At 44.4% G+C, this 20115-nt stretch overlaps 1 protein-coding gene across 1 annotated transcript in view; it reads left to right on the plus strand.

Annotated features, from left to right (window-relative positions):
• The window catches only part of ONECUT2 (one cut homeobox 2), a 75753-nt gene extending 55856 nt beyond the window's left edge, over positions 1–19897 (plus strand). Inside the window, exon 2 of the mRNA XM_082242054.1 lies at positions 12388–19897. Within this exon, the coding sequence (XP_082098180.1) occupies positions 12388–12674 (287 nt within the window). The 3' untranslated portion in view covers positions 12675–19897. The remainder of the gene's footprint in view (positions 1–12387) is intronic.
• The last annotated feature ends 218 nt before the right edge of the window (positions 19898–20115 follow it).

The following is a 20115-nucleotide window of genomic DNA, read 5'->3' on the forward strand; positions in this document are numbered from 1 at the left end:
CTCTTTTTTTCTATCTCTCGAGGCTTTTGCTTCTGAGAAATCACCTGTTGCAATGGCAGCTTCTTTCTCTGGCTGTGAATGCTAATGATTTTGCTGAGCGCCTCACCAGAGCGTCCCCCTAGCCTTTCGGAGATTTCCTCAACAGCGCTTTCCAAATTTCCCTGGCAAGTAGCTGACATTTCCTTATTCCCTTCCAGGGACAGCCTCAAGACAATCCATCCCAGAGACAGCTCAGCTCAGCAGTGATAGTCCAAGACATTTTGCTTCTTGAACCAAAGCGCCAAGCCGTGCCCCTTGCCCACCCCCCCTCCATAGAAAGGCCAATCCTTTCACACATCAATGCCCACCTCCATCTGTCTCCTTCATTTGGCGTGCTTCCTTGGAACAGGGATTTAACAACTGCGGCTGCCCTGGTTGAAATGTACCCAAATGATGTTACTCTAAGCAACTCGCTTCACTTGGTGCTATGGTAGAGCTGGCCCTTTAACCCACAAATTACAAATGATTAATTTAATCTAAACCACAGAGCCTAGGGCTTGCTGATCAGAAGGTCGGCAGTTCGAATCCCCGTGAGGGAGTGAGCTCCCGTTGCTGCCAACCCAGCAGTTCAAAAGCACGTCAAAGTGCAAGTAGATAAATAGGTACCACTCCGGTGGGAAGGTAAACGGTGTTTCCATGCGCTGCTCTGGTTTGCCAGAAGCGGCTTAGTCATTATGGTCACATGACCCAGAACCTGCACACCAGCTCCATCGGCCAGTAAAGCGAGATGAGCACCACAACCCCAGAGTTGTCCACGACTAGACCTAACGCTCAGGGGTCCCTTTATCTTTACCTATGATTATGATTATTCCCCCCACACCTGACTGGGTTGCCTAAGCCACTCTGGGCAGCTTCCAACACATATAAAAACATAATAAAACATCAACCATTAAAAATCTCCTGATACAGGACTGCCTTCAGATGTCTTCTAAAAGTTGTATAGTTATTTATCTCCTTGACATCTGATGGGAGGGCAATTCACAGGGCAGGTGCCACTACTCTGTCTGGTTCCCTGTAAGGTCACTTCTTGCAGTGAGGGAACCGCCAGAAGACCATTGGAGGTGGACCTCAGTGTCCGGGCTAAACAATGGAGTTATGCAGGACCAAGTCCGAAAAGGGCTTTACAGGTCAGCACCAACACCGTGAATTGTGCTTGGAAGCCAGTGTAGGATTGGGCCACACACACTCAAGAGTGCTTAAAGCAGGAATTGCCAACCTGTTTAGATCCATGGACACATGTGGATTTCTGGGTGAATGTGTGTGCAGTGGAACCTCAGGTTATGTACCGTCCTCCTTATGAATGCTTCATGTAACGAGCTCTGCTAACCTGGAAGTAGATGCCTCTACAGTGGTACCTCAGGTTACATACGCTTCAGGTTACAGACTCCGCTAACCCAGAAATAGTACCTCGGGTTCAGAACTTTGCTTCAGGATGAGAACAGAAATTGCACAGCAGCAGGAGGCCCCATTAGCTAAAGTGGTGCTTCAGGTTAAGAACAGTTTCAGGTTAAGAACGGACCTCCGGAATGAATTAAGTACTTAACCCGAGGTACCACTGTAGTTGCAAACTTAGCCCAGGAGCAGAAGTTGTGCATCGGCAGCAACGCAGCAACGGGAGGCACCATTAGCAAAAGTGTGCCTCATGTTAAGAACAGTTTCAGCTTAAGAACGAACCTCCGGAACAAATTAAGTTTGTAACCGGAGGTACCACTGTAATGATAAAAACAATTTAAAATATCTAAAAACATATAAAGGGAGGAATTAAATGTAGCGCTACGGCAATCGTTCTGTCAATGCAAGCATTTTGCTTTGCCGGACAGGACAATCCCCCCGTCCTCCCCCTGCACAACTTTCTGGTGGTTCTCCCAAGACAATTTTGTGGGGCGTGTGGGGAGAAGAGAGCAGGGGACAGCCCCTCTGAGCTAGCAGAAGTCTTCTGCTTAGCGGGACTCATTAGTTGAATCCCGCCCAAAATGCTTTTAAAATGATTTGAATGGCAAAGTTGTTATGAAACCACAATCTAAAAATATTAGAAGGAAGGAAGGAAGCTGACAGGGCTATGTCCATTGCAGTACATTTTAATACTTGGTAAATGCTTGTCAGCATCTTCAAGCCCCAATCAAATGCAGCTGTGTGATACACACATAAAAATAATTCTCCTCCCCATTTAATAGGAGGGAGCATAAAGAGGGATGAGCATGCAAAGTGGCTATGTGTATACTGCAGCAAGTTATGCCTTGGGATGATGGTTGTTTGCACTCAGAGCTGTCTGTGATCATACAGGGAAGGGCCATAGCTCAATGGCAGAACATCTGCTTTGCAACATGCAGAAGGTTGCAGGTTCATTCCCCCAGCATCTCCTGGTAGGGCTGGGAGAGACTCTTGCCTGAAACTTTGGAGAGCTGCTGTCAGTCAGTGTGGACAATACTATGTCTGTTAGGCTCATCACAAGGTAATTTATTGTGCTTCTATCCTGAAACATTCCTGCCTCAATCCCAGTGCACTCTAGACAGCCAGTGTGGTGTAGTGGTTAAGAGCGGTAGACTCGTAATCTGGGGAACCAGGTTCGCGTCTCTGCTCCTCCACATGCAGCTGCTGGGTGACCTTGGGCTAGTCACACTTCTCTGAAGTCTCTCAGCCCCACTCACCTCACAGAGCATTTGTTGTGGGGGAGGAAGGAGATTTTTAGCCCCTTTGAGACTCCTTTGGATAGTGATAAAGCGGGATATCAAATCCAAACTCCTCCTCCTCCTCCTCCTCTTCTTCTTCTTCTTCTTCTTCTTCTTCTTCTTCTTCTTCTTCTTCAGTCTGCCCAGAAACAAACCCTCAAGATTCCTCATGCAAATTTCACATGCTTAGCCGAACATGTATTTCTGGTGTGTAGTGTGGCGCTGGGTTTTTTGCAGCCATGAGATGTGATTTCAGATTCAGTGATTGGGGCAAGGGGAGATGAGGAGGGCAGAGAAGACCCCCCACAATTCCTTTTCCAGAGCAAACTTAACAGCTGGAGGAAAGTATTTACCGAATCGCATCGAGACGCATTCAGCCTTTGCATTATTTATTGTTCGCTACTGAGAAGGATAAGGCCATGAATTAGTGATGTGATAAAATAACCTCCCAAAAAACCTTTTAGGAACTACAGTGAAAAGGTAAGAGCTCCTGATCATATTCCGTAACTTCTCTTGGCTTTTTGCGGGACCATACTGGAGACAGGCATCATAAATAAATAACCTAAGTGAAGCAAAAAGAAATGGGGGGGGGAGTGTTGAGGTTGGGGAAGAAATCTCATAAGACCCTATTAAACCAGTAATTATTCCACATACACACAGTTTAAGACTTGGGGGGGGGGATTTATTAGAACCTTTAAAAAAGCCTCGCTTAGCTCCTGCCTCATGAAAAGTACAACTAGGAATAACAGCAATGGAGCAAGGTCTTTTTCAGTGGTGGCCCCTCATTTTGCAATTTCAGGCTCATCTGGCACTTTCAGGTGCCTGGTGACTACCTTTTTTATTTCCCCAGGCCTTTTAAATCTGTTTTAGACTTGAGCCATTTTTACTCTTAGCCAAAGAGTATATTGCTGCTGCCATTTGTTGAGGGTTGGGTTTTTTGACTAGATGACCCTTTGAGTCCCTTCCAACTCTGTGTGGGTTTTGTGACTTTTAGGTTGTTTTATTTCTTCTTGTGGACTTCTCCGAGAACTTTATAAGGCAGTCCCACTTTAAGTAAAATAAAATAAAAATGAAACTTGATAAAAAGCCACAACGTTGTCATTTAGGATGTCCTTACCACTCATCTTGGAGGTGTAATTGCTCAGTGGTACAGGCAAAGTGCTCTTCATATGCTCAGAGGTACTCTTGCCTTCAGTTGGACTTCACATGTTTGAAGCCTGAGTTGACAGTGAAAATACCCTTATTGTTCCATGTATAAAATGATGGTTGTTTAGGGTGTCGTTTTATACACGGATAGTGTAAGTGAGGAACGGGCGATTGGTGGCATCTGCGAACTGGAGAATCCGATTGGCAATTGGGCGGGTGATTGGTGGCTGCGGCAAGGCCTGCTGACGATTGGCTGCTGCTAAGGCAATTGTGCGTGTGATTGGTGGCTGTGGCAAGGCCTGCTTGCGATTGGCTACGGCGGTGGCGGCAATATGGCGGGCGATTGGCGGCGGCAAGTGGGCAAACAATTGGTCGCCTTGTCGAGGCGTGCGATTTGCAGTGGTGGTCAGGCGGGAGATGGATTATTGCCGAACCCCCCCCCCCAAAAAAAGGGGGTGTCTTATACACAGAAAAATCCAGTAGATTCCAGAGAGACAAAGGCAGGTATTGGTATGATTACATGAGAATAATAATAGACTGGCTTACTTTACAAGGGTAACTGTAAGGGTAACTAAAATAACGTTTGTGATTATAGTAACTTAGTAGTAACACCCATTTGTAAGTGTGTCTCAGAATGACACAGCTAGGGACTGCTGGCTCTTGCTTCTCTCTGCATACACTCATTCTTGACCATTTGCTTCCAGCCCCTGACTTTGCTTTCTCCTGCACTGGCTGCCTTTTCCCTCTCATCAGGGAAAACAGCAACTAAGTGTGAGATGAGGGCAGAAATTGTCTCGATGGCTGCTGATTTCATATTATTGGTTATCAGCAGTGATTTGTTCCAGTAGGGAATGGGTATTTTGGAAAGGGGAAAGGTTGCAAGCTTCCTGAGCAGCTTGTTACCTTCTCTCTCATCTTTCTCCTTCCCAAGGCAGAAAAGAAGTTCTGGAGAATGTGAACAGAAACTCTCTTAAGTGTGAAGGGCTATTCATACTACTGCTGCTACTAGTAGTAGTAGCTGCTAGTAGCGGTGGTGGAGCAAGCCGATCAGGCGCCTGGGGCGGCACGTGTGCCCTGCTCCCAGGGGCGGGGCAAGCCGGGGCAGGACGCTCCGTGGGACCTCCAAGGAGTCCACCTGCCTCCTTCCCCTCAGCCACCCTACAGCTGAGGGGGAGGTGGCGGGCGGACCGTTTGGGCAGCATGGAGTGCAGAGACGCGTGGCTCAGGCACGCTGCAGGCCCCGTGGTGAGTGCCGCTCAGCATTTTGTCACCCCTCCCAGTGGTGACACCTGGGTCAGCCTGCCCCTACTGCACCCCCTTCCTCTGCCCCTGGCTAGTTGTAGTTGCTAGGTGCTAGTAGTAGTAGTTGCTAATAGTAGTTACTACTAGTAGTTGTTACTACTACTACTAGTAAAGGTAAAGGGACCCCTGACCATTAGGTCCAGTGGTGGCCGACTCTGGGGTTGCAGCGCTCATCTCGCTTTATTGACTGAGGGAGCCGGCGTACAGCTTCCGAGTCATGTGGCCAGCATGACTAAGCCGATTCTGGCGAACCAGAGCAGTGTATGGAAATGCCGTTTACCTTCCCTATTTATCTACTTGCACTTTGACGTGCTTTCGAACTGCTAGGTGGGCAGGAACAGGGACTGAGCAACGGGAGCTCACCCCATCGCAGGGATTCGAACCACCAACCTTCTGATCGGCAAGTCCTAGGCTCTGTGGTTTAACCCCCAGCGCCATGCCGTCCCACTAGTACTAGTAGTTACCATTATTATTACTACTAGTAGTACTATTACTATTCCACTTACAGTATTGTAGTTGTTGCTGTTGTTATTCCTAAGGTCTGGAGTCATAAGAGTCATAGAACAGAGTCTTATCAAGGGATGAGGATGCATAGCTTTTGGTGCCAAGATCTCGCGGGAGCCAACTGACTCACACGAGAGCTTGGCATCAAAAATAGGACATCCGATCAGAAGCCAGGATGGTGAAAATGGGATTGTTGATGGCATGTTATTCCTATCCAGTTAGGGTGAGCACGTATAATAATGATGATGATGATGATGATGATGTAAAAACAATCTGCCTTGGGCCCGTTTCTATCTGGGTGAGGAATCCTGCATCTAAACACTTGCTGCAGACATGCTTCTTCCACCTGATCCAGCCCCTTATATGCCCAATCAGTCACAGCAGGGGGAGACCTCCTGCAGATCTTATCAGAAAGTTTGTTCCATAAAATATAGGAACCAGGCCTTTAGTGTTGTGGCATCTACTGCCCTTGGAATTCCCTCCCCTTGAATATTAGTAAGACACTATCTGTTGTCTTTTGGCCAGCTGCCGAAGAGTTTCCCCTTTCAACAAGCAGCCTAAGGCTGCATTCAGACAGCATTTATTCCATTTCCCCAGTTCCACACCTGATGCTTTCTGCATTTTATGTGATATTTCGCACAAAAGCCACTCCTTGAAATCTAGCAGATGTGTTGCACTCATTTTCACAATGCTTGCTTCCAGAAAGGAAAAAGAAATGTTTGCAACCTCGTTAAGCCAGATTTGGGGTGGGATTCCAGCAGACAGTTCTTTCCTCCCATTTTCATGGATGAATCATGTGGGAACGGAAGCACGCATGTGTATTGAAGGCAGCAGCATGCCCAATGATGTCAGAAGGCTGACACCAAGACCCAACAGAGGAACACTTTAACCCAATCCAAACCAACCCCAGCCATGTGCAAATGAGGTTTGGTTTGCTCTGCTAGTGTCTAAACTGAACCTAAACAGTTTCTCAAAGGGCATTGTTGTTTTGTTTTGTTTTGTTTTGAGAGCCAGTGTGGTGTAGTGGTTAAGAGCAGTAGTCTCATAATCTGGAGAACCAGGTTTGATTCCCTGCTCTTCCACATGCAGCTGCTGGGTGACCTTGGGCCAGTCACACTTCTTTGAAGTCTCTCAGTTCCACTCACCTCACAGAGTGTTTGTTGTGGGGGAGGAAAGGAAAGGAGAATGTTAGCCGCTTTGAGACTCCTTAAAAGGGAGTGAAAGGCGGGATATCAAATCTAAACTCTTCTCTTCTTATTTTGTTTTGTTTTGTTTTGAAATACATGTAGATCAGGCATGGCCAAACTTGGCCCTCCAGCTGTTTTGGGACTACAAATCCCATCATCCCTAGCTAACAGAACCAGTGGTCAGGGATGATGGGAACTGTAGTCCCAAAACAGCTGGAGGGCCAAGTTTGGCCATGCCTGGTGTAGATGTTCCACACGGGCTTTCCACATTTCATCCAGGGAACTTCAGTTCTGCAAATGTGCATTTGGCAAGGCCTTTCCACGCTCAAAACAAGGAAGGGAGGAGAATAATGTTCGCTCAGCTTTGTCTCCAACCATGTGCATTAACTTAGCAGATTAATGTTGCATTTACTCAGCATAGTACTGCCGAGGAGAGCAGGAAATATAGTACTGTTGAGTTCATGGGAGTAGATATAAAATATTAGGTCAAGATTGTCTGACCCACTATGCTAAAAGAGTTATTTGTTCTGGATTCATTTCACACCCTTTTTCACTTGCTTCAAGAATATGCTATATTTTGCCTACCAGATTATGGACTAGGGCTGCCTCCGAACCATCGCTATTTTGTAGGAGGGATTGGAGAACATACTAGGTTTGTGCAATTAAAGCACTTTAAAGTGCTCTAGTGCAACAGATTCACTATTTAAAAAGCATGCTTTTCTTAGGTTAGAAAAATGATGAATGAAGGATGAACTGGAAGATGTACAAACACCTTGCATGCAAATCAGGATAGCCACTTCTCATTGTCATGTAACTGCTCTGCAGACAAATCAGAACAAATGCTCAGTAATTACCAGACATAGGCTAACCTCTGCATAAGCTTTCTGAAAGCAAATCTGCATGAATGCCCAATAAACAGATAATCTGGAGGAGCCCAGAGGCTGCCAATTCTAACCACAGCAAGTCACAAGTAAGTCTGTTGAATAGGGATGTGGGGGGTGCTGAGCCTCTTGGGCTTCCTGATCGGAAGGTTGGCGGTTCGAATCCCCGCGACGGGGTGAGCTCCCGTTGCTCTGTCCCAGCTCCTGCCAACATAGCAGTTCAAAAGCACCTCAAAGTGCAAGTAGATAAATAGGTACCACTGCGGCAGGAAGGTAAACAGTATTTCTGTGCACTCAGGTTTCCATCACGGTGTCCCGTTTCGCCAGAAGCAGTATAATCATACTGGCCACATGACCCGGAAAGCTGTCTGTGGACAAACATCGGCTTCCTCCACCTGAAAGCTAGATGAGCGCTGCAACCCCATAATTGCCTTTGACTGGACTTAACTGTCCAGGGGTCCTTTACCTTTTGTTGTTGTTTAGTCATTTAGTCGTGTCCGACTCTTCGTGACCCCATGGACCAGAGCACGCCAGGCACTCCTATCTTCCACTACCTCCCGCAGTTTGGTCAGACTCATGTTTGTAGCTTTGAGGACACTGTCCAACCATCTCGTTCTCTGTCGTCCCCTTCTCCTTGTGCCCTCCATCTTTCCCAGCATCAGGGTCTTTTCCAGGGAGTCTTCTCTTCTCATGAGGTAGCCAAAGTATTGGAGCCTCAGCTTCAGGATCTGTCCTTCCAGTGAGCACTCAGGGCTGATTTCCTTAAGAATGGATATGTTTGATCTTCTTAATAATAATAATAATAAAAAATTTTATTTATATCCTGCCCTCCCCAGCCGAAGCCGAGCTCAGGGCGGCTAACAACACTAAAATAGTGCAACATTATAAAAACATCATAAGAATTAATTAAAATCAAAATTGATGGCAACCATAAACTAAAGTATTGTAAAGATTGCCAAAGGAGGGAGTCAGGCTGTGCCCTAACCAAAGGCCTGGTGGAACAGCTCTGTCTTGCAGGCCCTGCGGAAAGATGTCAAGTCCTGCAGGGCCCTTGTCTCTTGTGACAGAGCGTTCCACCAGGTTGGAGCCGCAGCCGAAAAAGCCCTGGCTCTAGTTGAGGCCAGCCTAACCTCTCTGTGGCCTGGGACCTTCAAGATGTTTTTATTTGAGGACCGTAAATTCCTCTGTGGGGCATACCAGGAGAGGCGGTCCCGTAGATACGAGGGTCCTAGGCCGTATAGGGCTTTGAAGGTTAAAACCAGCACCTTAAACCTGATCCTGTACTCCACCGGGAGCCAGTGCAACTGGTATAGCACCGGATGAATGTGATCCCGCAGCGAAGACCCCGTAAGGAGTCTCGCTGCGGCATTCTGCACCCGGTGGAGTTTCTGGGTCAGTCTCAAGGGCAGCCCCACGTAGAGCGAGTTACAATAATCCAGTCTGGAGGTGACCGTCGCGTGGATCACAGTGGCTAGGTCAGGGTGAGAGAGGTAAGGGGCCAACTGCTTAGCTTGGCGGAGATGAAAAAATGCCGCCTTTGTTATAGCTGCAGTCCATGGGACTCTCAAGAGTCTCCTCCAGCACCATAATTCAAAAGCATCAATTCTTCGGCAATCAGCCTTCTTTATGGTCCAGCTCTCACTTCCATACATCACTACTGGGAAAACCATGGCTTTAACTATACGGACCTTTGTTGGCAAGGTGATGTCTCTGCTTTTAATGATCCTGTCTAGGTTTGCCATCGCCTTTCTCCCAAGGAGCAGGCATCTTTTAATTTCATGACTGCTGTCACCATCTGCAGTGATCATGGAGCCCAAGAAAGTAAAATCTCTCACTGCCTCCATTTCTTCCCCTTCTATTTGCCAGGAGGTGATGGGACCAGTGGCCATGATCTTAGTTTTTTTGATGTTGAGCTTCAGACCATATTTTGCGCTCTGCTCTTTCACCCTCATTAAAAGGTTCTTTAATTCCTCCTCACTTTCTGCCATCAAGGTTGTGTCATCTGCATATCTGAGGTTGTTGATATTTCTTCCGGCGATCTTAATTCCGGCTTGGGATTCATCCAGCCCAGCCTTTACCTTTTACCTTTACCTTTTACCTGTTGAATTCAGTGGGCTTACTCCTGAGTAAGTGGTGTTAGGATTGCAGCCTAACACAGGGTTGGATTTGAGGGACAGCAAACCAACAGCTGTAGGAATCAGGCAGAGAAGCATGTCTGCTGAAGAGACCCTGTAGGAAAAGAGCAAAACGCTTCCATTTGGGAATATATCCTACAGTGTTTGGGGGTGGAGGAGGGAATCAGTAGCGTAAGCCAACACTAATAGCTATATCTTTTGGAAATACAATGATTTAACTGTGTCTGCGGTAATTCTTCCCAAGGGATTAACACAATCCATTGTAAGACCTGCTTTTCAGTTTGTTTTGCACATAGATTTCTCAGTGTTCATATCCATGAATCTGTGAATGCCCAGCTTTCATTTAGGATTGTGAGGAAGATGTGAATCTGTCCATACAAATCAGTGATTGGGATTTAACACACTTTTAAATGTGTCAGGGGGCAGGTTGAGTTAATGTTTTTGTTTGCATGTGTTTTTATGTCTTTATATGTTATGTGTTTTTACGTTGCAAGCTGCCCTATGAGGGCAGTATATAAATTTAATTTTAAAAGCTAATGCTATTTTAGGGTGCATCAATGTAAGTACAGAGGCCAGATCAAGGGATGTAATAGTCCCAATCTATTCTGCCTTGTTCAAACCCAACCTGGAGTACAGTGTCCAACTTTGGGCACCACAATTTAAATAGGATACAGTGGTACCTTGGGCTAAGTACTTAATTCATTCCGGAGGTCCGTTCTTAACCTGAAACTGTTCTTAACCTGAAGCACCACTTTAGCTAATGGGGCGTCCTGCTGCTGCCACGTCACCGGAACACAATTTCTGTTCTCATCCTGAAGCGAAGTTCTTAACCCAAGGTACTATTTCTGGGTTAGCGGAGTCTGTAACCTGAAGTGTATGTAACCTGAAGCTTATGTAACTCGAGGTACCACTGTATTGACAAACTGGAAGATGTGCAGAGGAAGGCAATCAAGATGGTTAAGGGTCTGGAAACCAAGTCTTATAAGGAATGGTTGAGGGAGTTGGGTATGTTTAGTCTGGGAAAGAGGAGACTGAGAGATTATAGCCACAAAATATCTTAAAGGCTGTCACATGGAGGATGAAACAAGCTTGTTTGGAAGGAGGAATTTTGATTGGGCTCACAAGTAAAGGTGGACCTTTTAAATTCACACTTTCTGAATCAATACACAAAACTACAGCCACCCTTCAAAATTCACACTTCTCCCAATTTTGCAATGCAGCTCTCCAGTCAAGTAATGTGTACAAAATGCACGTACTGGGGAGAAGTGTGGGGGGAAATGCACATATTGGTGAAAAGGACATACATTAGGGGAAATGGGATAAGAATGGGCACATTGGGGGGGGAATACAGTGGTACCTTGGTTTACAACCATAATCCATTCTGGAGGTCCGTTTGTAAACCAAAACAGGTTGTAACCCAAGGCGTGCTTTCACCAATGGGACCTCCAAATATTTTTTTGTTGTTGTAATCCCCCAAAAATGGGTTGTCATTCAAAAAAAAAAAGTTTACAAACCGGGACACGGACTTCCAGGTTTGACGTGTTTATAATCCAAAATGTATGCAAACCAGACTGTTTGCAAAGCAAGATACCGCTGTACACTAAAATGCTGTTGAATTTTCACAACGACTTTTTTTAAAAAAAACAAAAACCAACCAACCACAAACTAATGTGCAAATCTGGATAACTGAACTTGAGGCTGGAAAAATGAGAAACTGAAATTGTGCGATTCATCAAATTTGCCTAATATACACATTTCTGCAGTGTAGTTTCCCCGAAAACAATTCACTTTTGCATGTTATTTTGATATGCTTCTTGTACACATTACTTCTCCTGCCAACCTAGCAGTTTGAAAGCATGTCAAAGTGCAAGTAGATAAATAGGTACGGCTCTGGCGGGAAGGTAAACGGCGATTCCATGCGCTGCTCTGGTTCGCCAGAAGCAGCTTAGTCATGCTGGCCACAGTCATGCTGTATGCCGGCTTCCTTGGCCAGTAAAGCGAGATGAGCGCCGCAACCCCAGAGTCAGCCACAACTGGACCTAATGGTCAGGGGTCCCTTTACACATTACTTGGCTGGAGAATTCACTGCTGCAAAATTCAGAGGAGTGCAAATTTCAAAGGATGGCTATTTGCGTATTGTTTTGGAAAGTACAGGATAGGGTGGGTTCCCTTTGAAATCTGAGCAGAGCAGAGTTTCTCCTCCATTCCTAGGGGCAGAGCCATGGTAGTCTGCCTATATGCTAATGCCGACCCGGTTAATTACACACTCTGTATTAACAGAGATGGTTTTTACTATGCACTTTGCCTGCATTAGTCACTCCCAGTCAGAAAAGATGGGCCTGGGCAGGTTGGATATTGACGTTTCTGCAATTTGCACAATAAAAGTTTAACAGTTTACATCTACTCTACAGCTTCATCAATGTTTTCAATGTATCACCTGCTCAGTTGACTGGTACTTATGCATGCATTGATTCTCTTTTCCTTTCTCTCCCTCTCTCTCCTCTCTCTGTTTCTCTTTCCTAAGCATGCAAACGCAAAGAACAAGAACCAAACAAAGATAGGAACAACTCCCAGAAGAAATCTCGTCTGGTTTTCACTGATCTCCAACGCAGAACACTTTTTGCCATCTTCAAAGAGAACAAACGTCCGTCCAAAGAAATGCAGATCACCATCTCTCAGCAGCTGGGCTTGGAACTTACCACTGTCAGTAACTTCTTCATGAATGCTAGGAGGCGGAGCCTCGAGAAATGGCAGGATGATCTGAGCACGGGGGGCCCCTCCTCAACCTCCACCACTTGTACCAAAGCATGATCGAAAATCAGAATCTAAATTGGGCACAACTCAACTAATATATATATGAAAAGGAATGGATTCTTCCCGGGGCCCTTCACTGGTGATTTGAAAGCACAATCCTCTTAAAACAGTAATACTGATTTACAACACAGGGCATTTTAATTTTATTTAAATGGTTTTTTAGGGTTTTCTTCTTTTAAAAAAATATATGTGCAGGTCAAAAATACATTAAAAGGCAAGACTAAGCATGTCTGAAACAGAAGTAGGTCGTGCATGACCCAAATTAATCCAGGGTTATCATGACAGAGCCAATGGAAGCTGAAAATATTCATCAGCTTCGAGGGCCAAGGAATCGGTCAACAAGACAGCACCAACTTTGCTAAGATTTGTTCACCAAAGGAAATCCAAAGACACTGGACCTATTTTGTTTCCAACATGCTTAGTTTCTCCACACTACTATACCAAAGCTCACAAGCATTGAAACATACAAGTACTGAGCACAAACTTAATCTAGACCTAAGAACACGGGGGGTTTATTTTAGAAACTCAGGCATTGCTACGTTAAACATTTTCAGAACTATCCGACTTGCTTTCTCTTAAGGGGGGAAAAAATGTCAGTGGAGATAAGGTCTTGGATCAGTATGATTCGGTTCCCTTGAACCCAAACTATCAAGCACAAAGACACCAGAAAACAGGAACAGCTCTGGACTCTTTGCCTGTTCTTACAAGACGTGCTCGGAGTTAGGGGGTGTTAGCGAACACATTGGTTTCAAGCACACTTTTGCAGGTCTTCACAATTTCTATTTGTACATAGTGCAGACACACACTCAGGAAGCCAGATTAAGATGCTACCACAGATAGAGCAAATGCAACACTTGAAACGCTCTAGACTTTATTTTATATTAAAAAAAAACACTAATCGTGAATATGTCCTAAACAGTTATGAGACATCCAATTTCATCCCGTCACTTATTTATTTAATTTTCTGTCTGTTTTTTGGCCACATCCATTCTGTGTTTGAGTTAGTTGGTGTTTCCAGGCAGGAAAAGAAAGCCAATGCCTTCATAACTTCACTGACCACTGGAGCACTTACTCCAAGTCTCTTCCATGGATAAAAAGCATCCCACCCACCACTTCATGTAAGAATGCAACACACCAAAGATGCAGGATATTGCAAGCCAAAGACCATTATAACTTGCCATTTTCCAACCTCATTGTCATCACCATTGTCCTTGTCATCAGTGTAGTCATGTTTTGAATATGTTAGAAGTAAACACCAGTCAATGTACAGCTCTATTCCAGTTCACCTGTCCAGTGAGCTGAAAGAGACAGTGTTCTCAAGTGAAGCATCAAAGATAACTTTTAATCTCACTAGGGTACAGTGTTCACCTAAGGAGACCCACACACAACATGTGCCATCTTTCTCATCAGAATTGCTATGGTCACTCAATGTGCATATTCACCAGTGAATAGCCCCCCATTCCTTGGAACACCGCTTGAGTGTTCAGAAGCAAGCCAAATGCTGTAACGATCCTTTAAAGACACTTGAGACTCTTTTATGTACTACTTAATCGAAACCAAAGAAACTTTTTCTGCACCTACTTCTTCTGCAACAAACTGTTCCATTTAGGGGGAAAAAATAAAGAAATGAATAATAATTTAAATAAAAAAATAAAAAAACCAAACCAAGGAAGCACGTCAGGAAACAAACCAATGCTAACACACTGTGTTTTGACAGACATCTTGGGACATTTTTAGGAAGCAGAGTTCAAAGAAAGGGTTGACAAGAAAGGAAACGAATGGAAAAGCCAATGGGGATTGCTGCTTCATTTTGACAACTCAGTAATCTTAAAGTTGAAGATTGTCTTTAATTTGTGCCTATGCAGTTTTTTCAAAAGAACAAGGAACAGAGCAACCGAGACCTCAACAGCTACAATACCAAAGATGAGGATTTCTCACGACTTTTAGTTCAGTTCATTCTTCCCCCCCTTGCACAGCTAATATGCGTATAGCACGATTGATCTGTGCAAAGGTAAATTGATTCTGTTTCTTTTGAGCAACAAAAAAACAAACACACAAAAAGGATGATATTTTTCTTTTTAATATTAAAAGGTTCTTTTCTTTTTTTTCCAATTTCTGCTCTCACGTGGAATCTTCCAAAGGATTCCATGGGCTCCAAGTATAAGATGTTGGGATACTAAGCTAATGGATCTTCTCCAATCCGATGTTGTGCGTGTGTAGAGCGGAGAAACATCTTACTCTTTAAATGATAATTTTGGCTCAGTGGGGTTGCATATGTTATGTGATTTTTAAATGATAACCTAGGAGACAGGGGTTAGAGGACAACTTTTGTGAATGCAAATGAATGGTATGTGTTCTTGTTTCATACTTGAGGAATCTCATACTGTTGGAAAGGAGCCTGACACATATAATCCAGACAGTGAATAGTTAGTTCTTTGTCAGATCTTTGGGTAGTTTAACTTCACTGTCCAGTGTCCTGCACATGGCCATTAAGTCTTGACCACTCAGGTCCAGATCTTCCCACCAGACCAGTGTTTCTCAAATTAGAAAATCATAGACCTTCTAGACCTTCTAGCTCTTTGGTCCCCACACCACCAAGCAGGCCCAAACAATCCTATACCTATCTCCTGCTCACACAGTATACAGCTCTGATTCATCCACAGTATACAGCTTCTTCCCTCAGATTCATATACATTCACTCTTCCTGGGAGAACTCCCTCTCTGAACTCAGGAACTGGACATATAACCTCAGAGATGCATGACTCTACCCTTCTCAGTCAGCAATGTGAGTGGAGTGGTAATCCTTCCTTTGGAGAACCCAGAATATTGAAAGCGTATTAAGTAATAACACACCACCACCCTGGTTGAGAAACACTGTTCTTGGTGACTTTATAAATATTGCGGACCCACCAATGGTATTCTGTCTCCATCGAGAGCCTGCATTCTGTTAATTCGAGCTAGTAATGAAATTTTCATAACGGCTATATGCAAAATCCACCTCCAGTCACCCCACTTCAAAGGGGAACCACCCTTAAGACACCTCCAACTCCTCTGTGGGGTGTTGATTTGCTGTTTGGGAATCAATAACTTAAGCTGGATGAGGAGCTGGAGATGTTGACTTGTACCTATCATCCACACCCATTAAAATTGTTGCTAGTATTGCTAGACTTTGGTAGCAAAACTCTTTCCCCCCCCCCTTTAATAATTCTGGACTAAGCTCTCAGTTCAGATCCATCACTATAACAATAACAGGGTAATTATGATTAACTTCATTGTAAGAAAGAATTTGGAACTGTTGCACCAGTAGAACAAACTTGGATTCTTCCATGAGAAAGAGTTCGAGATGAAACGTCTTTTCAAACTCTAACCTGAAGATCTAAAGGAAAAGCACCCAAAATTCATTCCAAAGTGCTTTTGTGTGAGAGGTGGATTTTGCTTTTATCAGAAGGGAATGTTGGCCCTAAAAGTCTTGGAGCCAAAAACCTAAATTTCCCTTCCAATTGTTTTAAGAATTTCCATGGCAGAAACTGAAAGCCTGGCTTGAGGTCTAACCATTGCCACGGTGGCTTCTCAGTGGTCACAGAACATCAACACTGAGTGAGTTTTGCAAAGCCTCTTGTGCAAATGAAAAAGATCCCGAGGTCCATGTGAAGGTCCGGGTATGGTCAGATGCAGGCATTGGCAGATGTGGCCCATCCCTCCCAAATAAGATACACACTTTGCATCTTGGGTCATGTTCTATTCAAGAATGTTCACTTATGCAATGCTGTCGATTCATTCTTGCATTTGATTTGCTCATATGTCTCAGACGTCTAACAGTCTCTTATTGGGATGAACATGGTACTTCAGCTGAAGAGCAAAAGGCCATTTCCAACCTCTTCAAATGCTGCTCTCTGTTTTTCCTTTGCTTGCCAGGGAGAGATGGGTGATTCTGGGGGACTTCCTGGGCAGCACACTCAGTTCAAGCACTGGCCAAGACTGTCAGGCCTCACTCTTGCCCTACATGAACTGAGAGTGTGCCCTATATTACAGCCGCCCCTTCCCCTGTGGCTGTGTGTACATTGCAGGGAAACATTAGCAGCGATAAGCAAGCTGTCTTTCTCGGAATGCTTGTCTGCCATGCTGGCTGCTCTTAGGTATCCAGGAAGCCCTGATAAGACTTCTCAGGAACCCTAGAGTGACACAGATTGAATGCCGCTCATCTAGAATCCATTTATATTGCCTTTTTTCCAGTTGTTGGTGAATGTGGGGAACTATTTTTTTTTTTAATATCCAGGTGCTCACACCATCAGACACACTCTGGACTGCAGAAGATGTTTCTGTATCATTTTTTTTAGGGAGCATGGCCAGCGCTCCAATCCTGTCAATTGAGACCATAGATCAGGCATCCCCAAACTTGACCCTCCAGATGTTTTGGGACTACAGTTCCCATCATCCCTGACCACTGGTCTTGTTAGCTACGGATGATGGGAGTTGTAGTCCCAAAACATCTGGAGGGCTGAGTTTGGGGATGACTGCCATAGATGCTACAGGGAAAAGGCCACGTTACGCTCAGTCACTTGCAGAGTCTTTGCATCAGTGTAAACGGCTGCAACAGGAGGGATTTCCTAAATTGCAGAAGTCCGCCTTTGTCCAAAGAGTATCTTGCGTTGATGTTACAAACTTTCAAGCAAAGAGGTGGGAAGATTCCCTCCACATTTACCTGCTCCCACCCCCCACCCCACCCCACGCACTGGCATGACAGTACACACACACATCCCTGGTAAGGCAGGGATAACTAAGTGCTCCCCTATTCCTTGAGCTAGAACAGGGCTTCCCAGGCTTGGCCCTCCAGCTGTTTTTGGACTACAACTCCCATCATTCCTAGCTAGCAGGTCAGGGATGATGGGAAATGTAGTCCCAAAACATCTGGAGACCCAAGTTTGGAAAACTCTGAGCTAGAACCACCCACTGAGACAGTATTAGAACAAATCCCGCCATACTCTGTCAAAGATGCGGACAAAATCCAATTGCAGCCATACCATACAGACAAGCAATGGGCAGAAAGCACTCAGTTATCTATTGGAAAGGTTAGATAACATTATAAACATCTCAGTGCTAAGATTGCTGTCCAAAGAGGCTTGTAATCTATGCGAGTCACAAGTCACGAAAGACTCCATACTCCATTTCTGTTATATGCAGGCAAAGAAGTCACAGTCAACAACAACAGGAAATCTAGGTTAAAAACAAGAAATGCGGAAGACACAGATTTTGCATGTTAAGGGGAGTGGAATTCAGTTTTATCCAAGCACTTAGAGGCACCAGGGCTCAGGATAATTGCTGGTATTGCACTGAGCAACAGCTCAGTACAAACAATACACTTGATGCAAGAGCTCTGCATTTTGACTGACTATGTTCTTCTTAACTAGGACCTCCCTTTCTACCCAAGCAAAATCCGCGTGAAAATATTTTACATGGCAAAAGGTTTAGGCTGCAATCCTACATTCGCCTACTTGGGAGAAAGTGCCATTTAACTCAGTGAGACTTACTTTGGAGTAGATGTGTATAGGATTGCACTGGCAAAGCAATGTCAGGAATGGGAAACCTGTGGCCCTGCAGCTATTGTGAGAAACCCACCAGCCTCATCCAGCAAAACTGAGGCTTCCCATCCCTGCAGTAAGGCATAGCTACATTACAAATTTATAGTGGGCTTCCCCTAAAAATCCCATGAAGGGTAGTTTGGGAAAGTACAGAGAAACTTCCTTTAGAGATCCTTAGCCCCCTGCTACCTGGGGGCAAGTCAGAGATGTGACTTTTGCTTATCATCACACATTAGGTCTTCCATTTACTCCAGGAGAGAGAGAGAGAGAGAGAGAGAGAGAGAGAGAGAGAGAGAGAGAGAGAGATTAAAACTCAGAATAGTGGAGCATGCATGTATCTCATTGGGTTTTCCCACATAGTCTGAAACATCAAAAGTATTTATCAGCATTGAACTGCATTCCTGAGGTTAGCACTGGCATTATGTGTGTGTGCACATATGTACACACACACACACACACACACACACACACACGGCAAGCCCTGGAAGGCAAAGCTCCAGAGCAGGAATCCCTAGGGATAAGGAGAAAGAGTCATGTGGAGAGCAGATTCATTGCACACAATTAAGGTTGCTAAGGTTGTGCTTTGCTAGGATTGGAGTGCCCAAGTGTTGATAAACTATACCTTATCCACAATGATGTGTTCCCGTGTGTGTGTGTGTGTGTGTGTGTGTGTGTGTACCCATTGCACATGGATATATACATATATAGACACACGCATTCAGACTTACCTGCGGTCTTACTCTAAAAAGAACTCTGACAGCATTTCTGGCAGAATGGTCATATTGGTGAAAAGGGATAATCTCAGACTATCAAATCCTGTCATCTGGTATATCTACTCAGGCATGAGACGCATATTCTTTTTTAATTATATGAATACGAAAGAAAGTGGTTAATGTTTGACATGCCATTTGTAGCTCCACCAACGGCTGCCAGCAGTTTAGCCGGTGATTTCTACTCAACGTATAACACACATTCTTCCTTCTCTGAAGTTATCCAGTGTCTCTGTTCCCATTACGAACAGCTGCTTCTGTTCCTAACCTCTTGTGGTCTTATTTTGACTTGTCCCAGCCATATTTCCTTTGTTGCAGTTGCACTGTTGGTAAACATTTATGTAACTTTGCCACCTGCCATTCACCGAATGACAAGGGCATCTTGGAGACATGGCAGCCGTTGTTAAGATTTTTTTTTTTTTAATGTCTTGGCTTAAACTTCTGTATAAATGCATTGAGTACTGCTCATTTTGTGTGTTCTGCTCCACCAAATAGTAGCGATATAGTATCCCAACATCTTCCTTACCTTTTATACTTGGAGTTTTTTTTCCATGGGCACATCCAAGATGAATTCAACTTTCAAGAAACCTTGGATATTGTTTAATCATCTGTGGAGGAACAAAGAATGTGCTTGATTACTTCGGTTGAATAGCTTTATACTGGATCTCTCTTAACTAAAGCTAAATCCAAAGACCTACGGAGGACAAAAACCAGCAAAACGTAAAGCTCAGACCGACTTACGGGAATAGCAACCTCCTTTTTTTTTACCCAAAAAAAAGAGGAGAAGTGGCAATGACATAGCTATGGGGGAACAAAAATTCTGATGTTTTTCTTGCTTGTCACCATATTTAAGTATTTTGTGATTATTATTTTTATAGATTATGCTTGGCCTACTCTATATTTATTATGGGAATTCTTATTTTTGCTATTGTTTAAAAGTTACGCCAGTCATCTTCAAAGCCTTTATTTCTTTCCTGATAATGTTGGGGCTATATTGGTGGTTATCGATCGTAAGAATTACTTTGATGAGATCAAGACCTAAGCCAAAAGCTTTAGCTCCACTTAAATTTTCATTCCGACCAAAGCTTC

The sequence above is a fragment of the Podarcis vaucheri genome (assembly GCF_965113315.1).
Source record: "Podarcis vaucheri genome assembly, chromosome: 11".
In the NCBI taxonomy this organism is placed as follows: Eukaryota; Metazoa; Chordata; class Lepidosauria; order Squamata; family Lacertidae; genus Podarcis; species Podarcis vaucheri.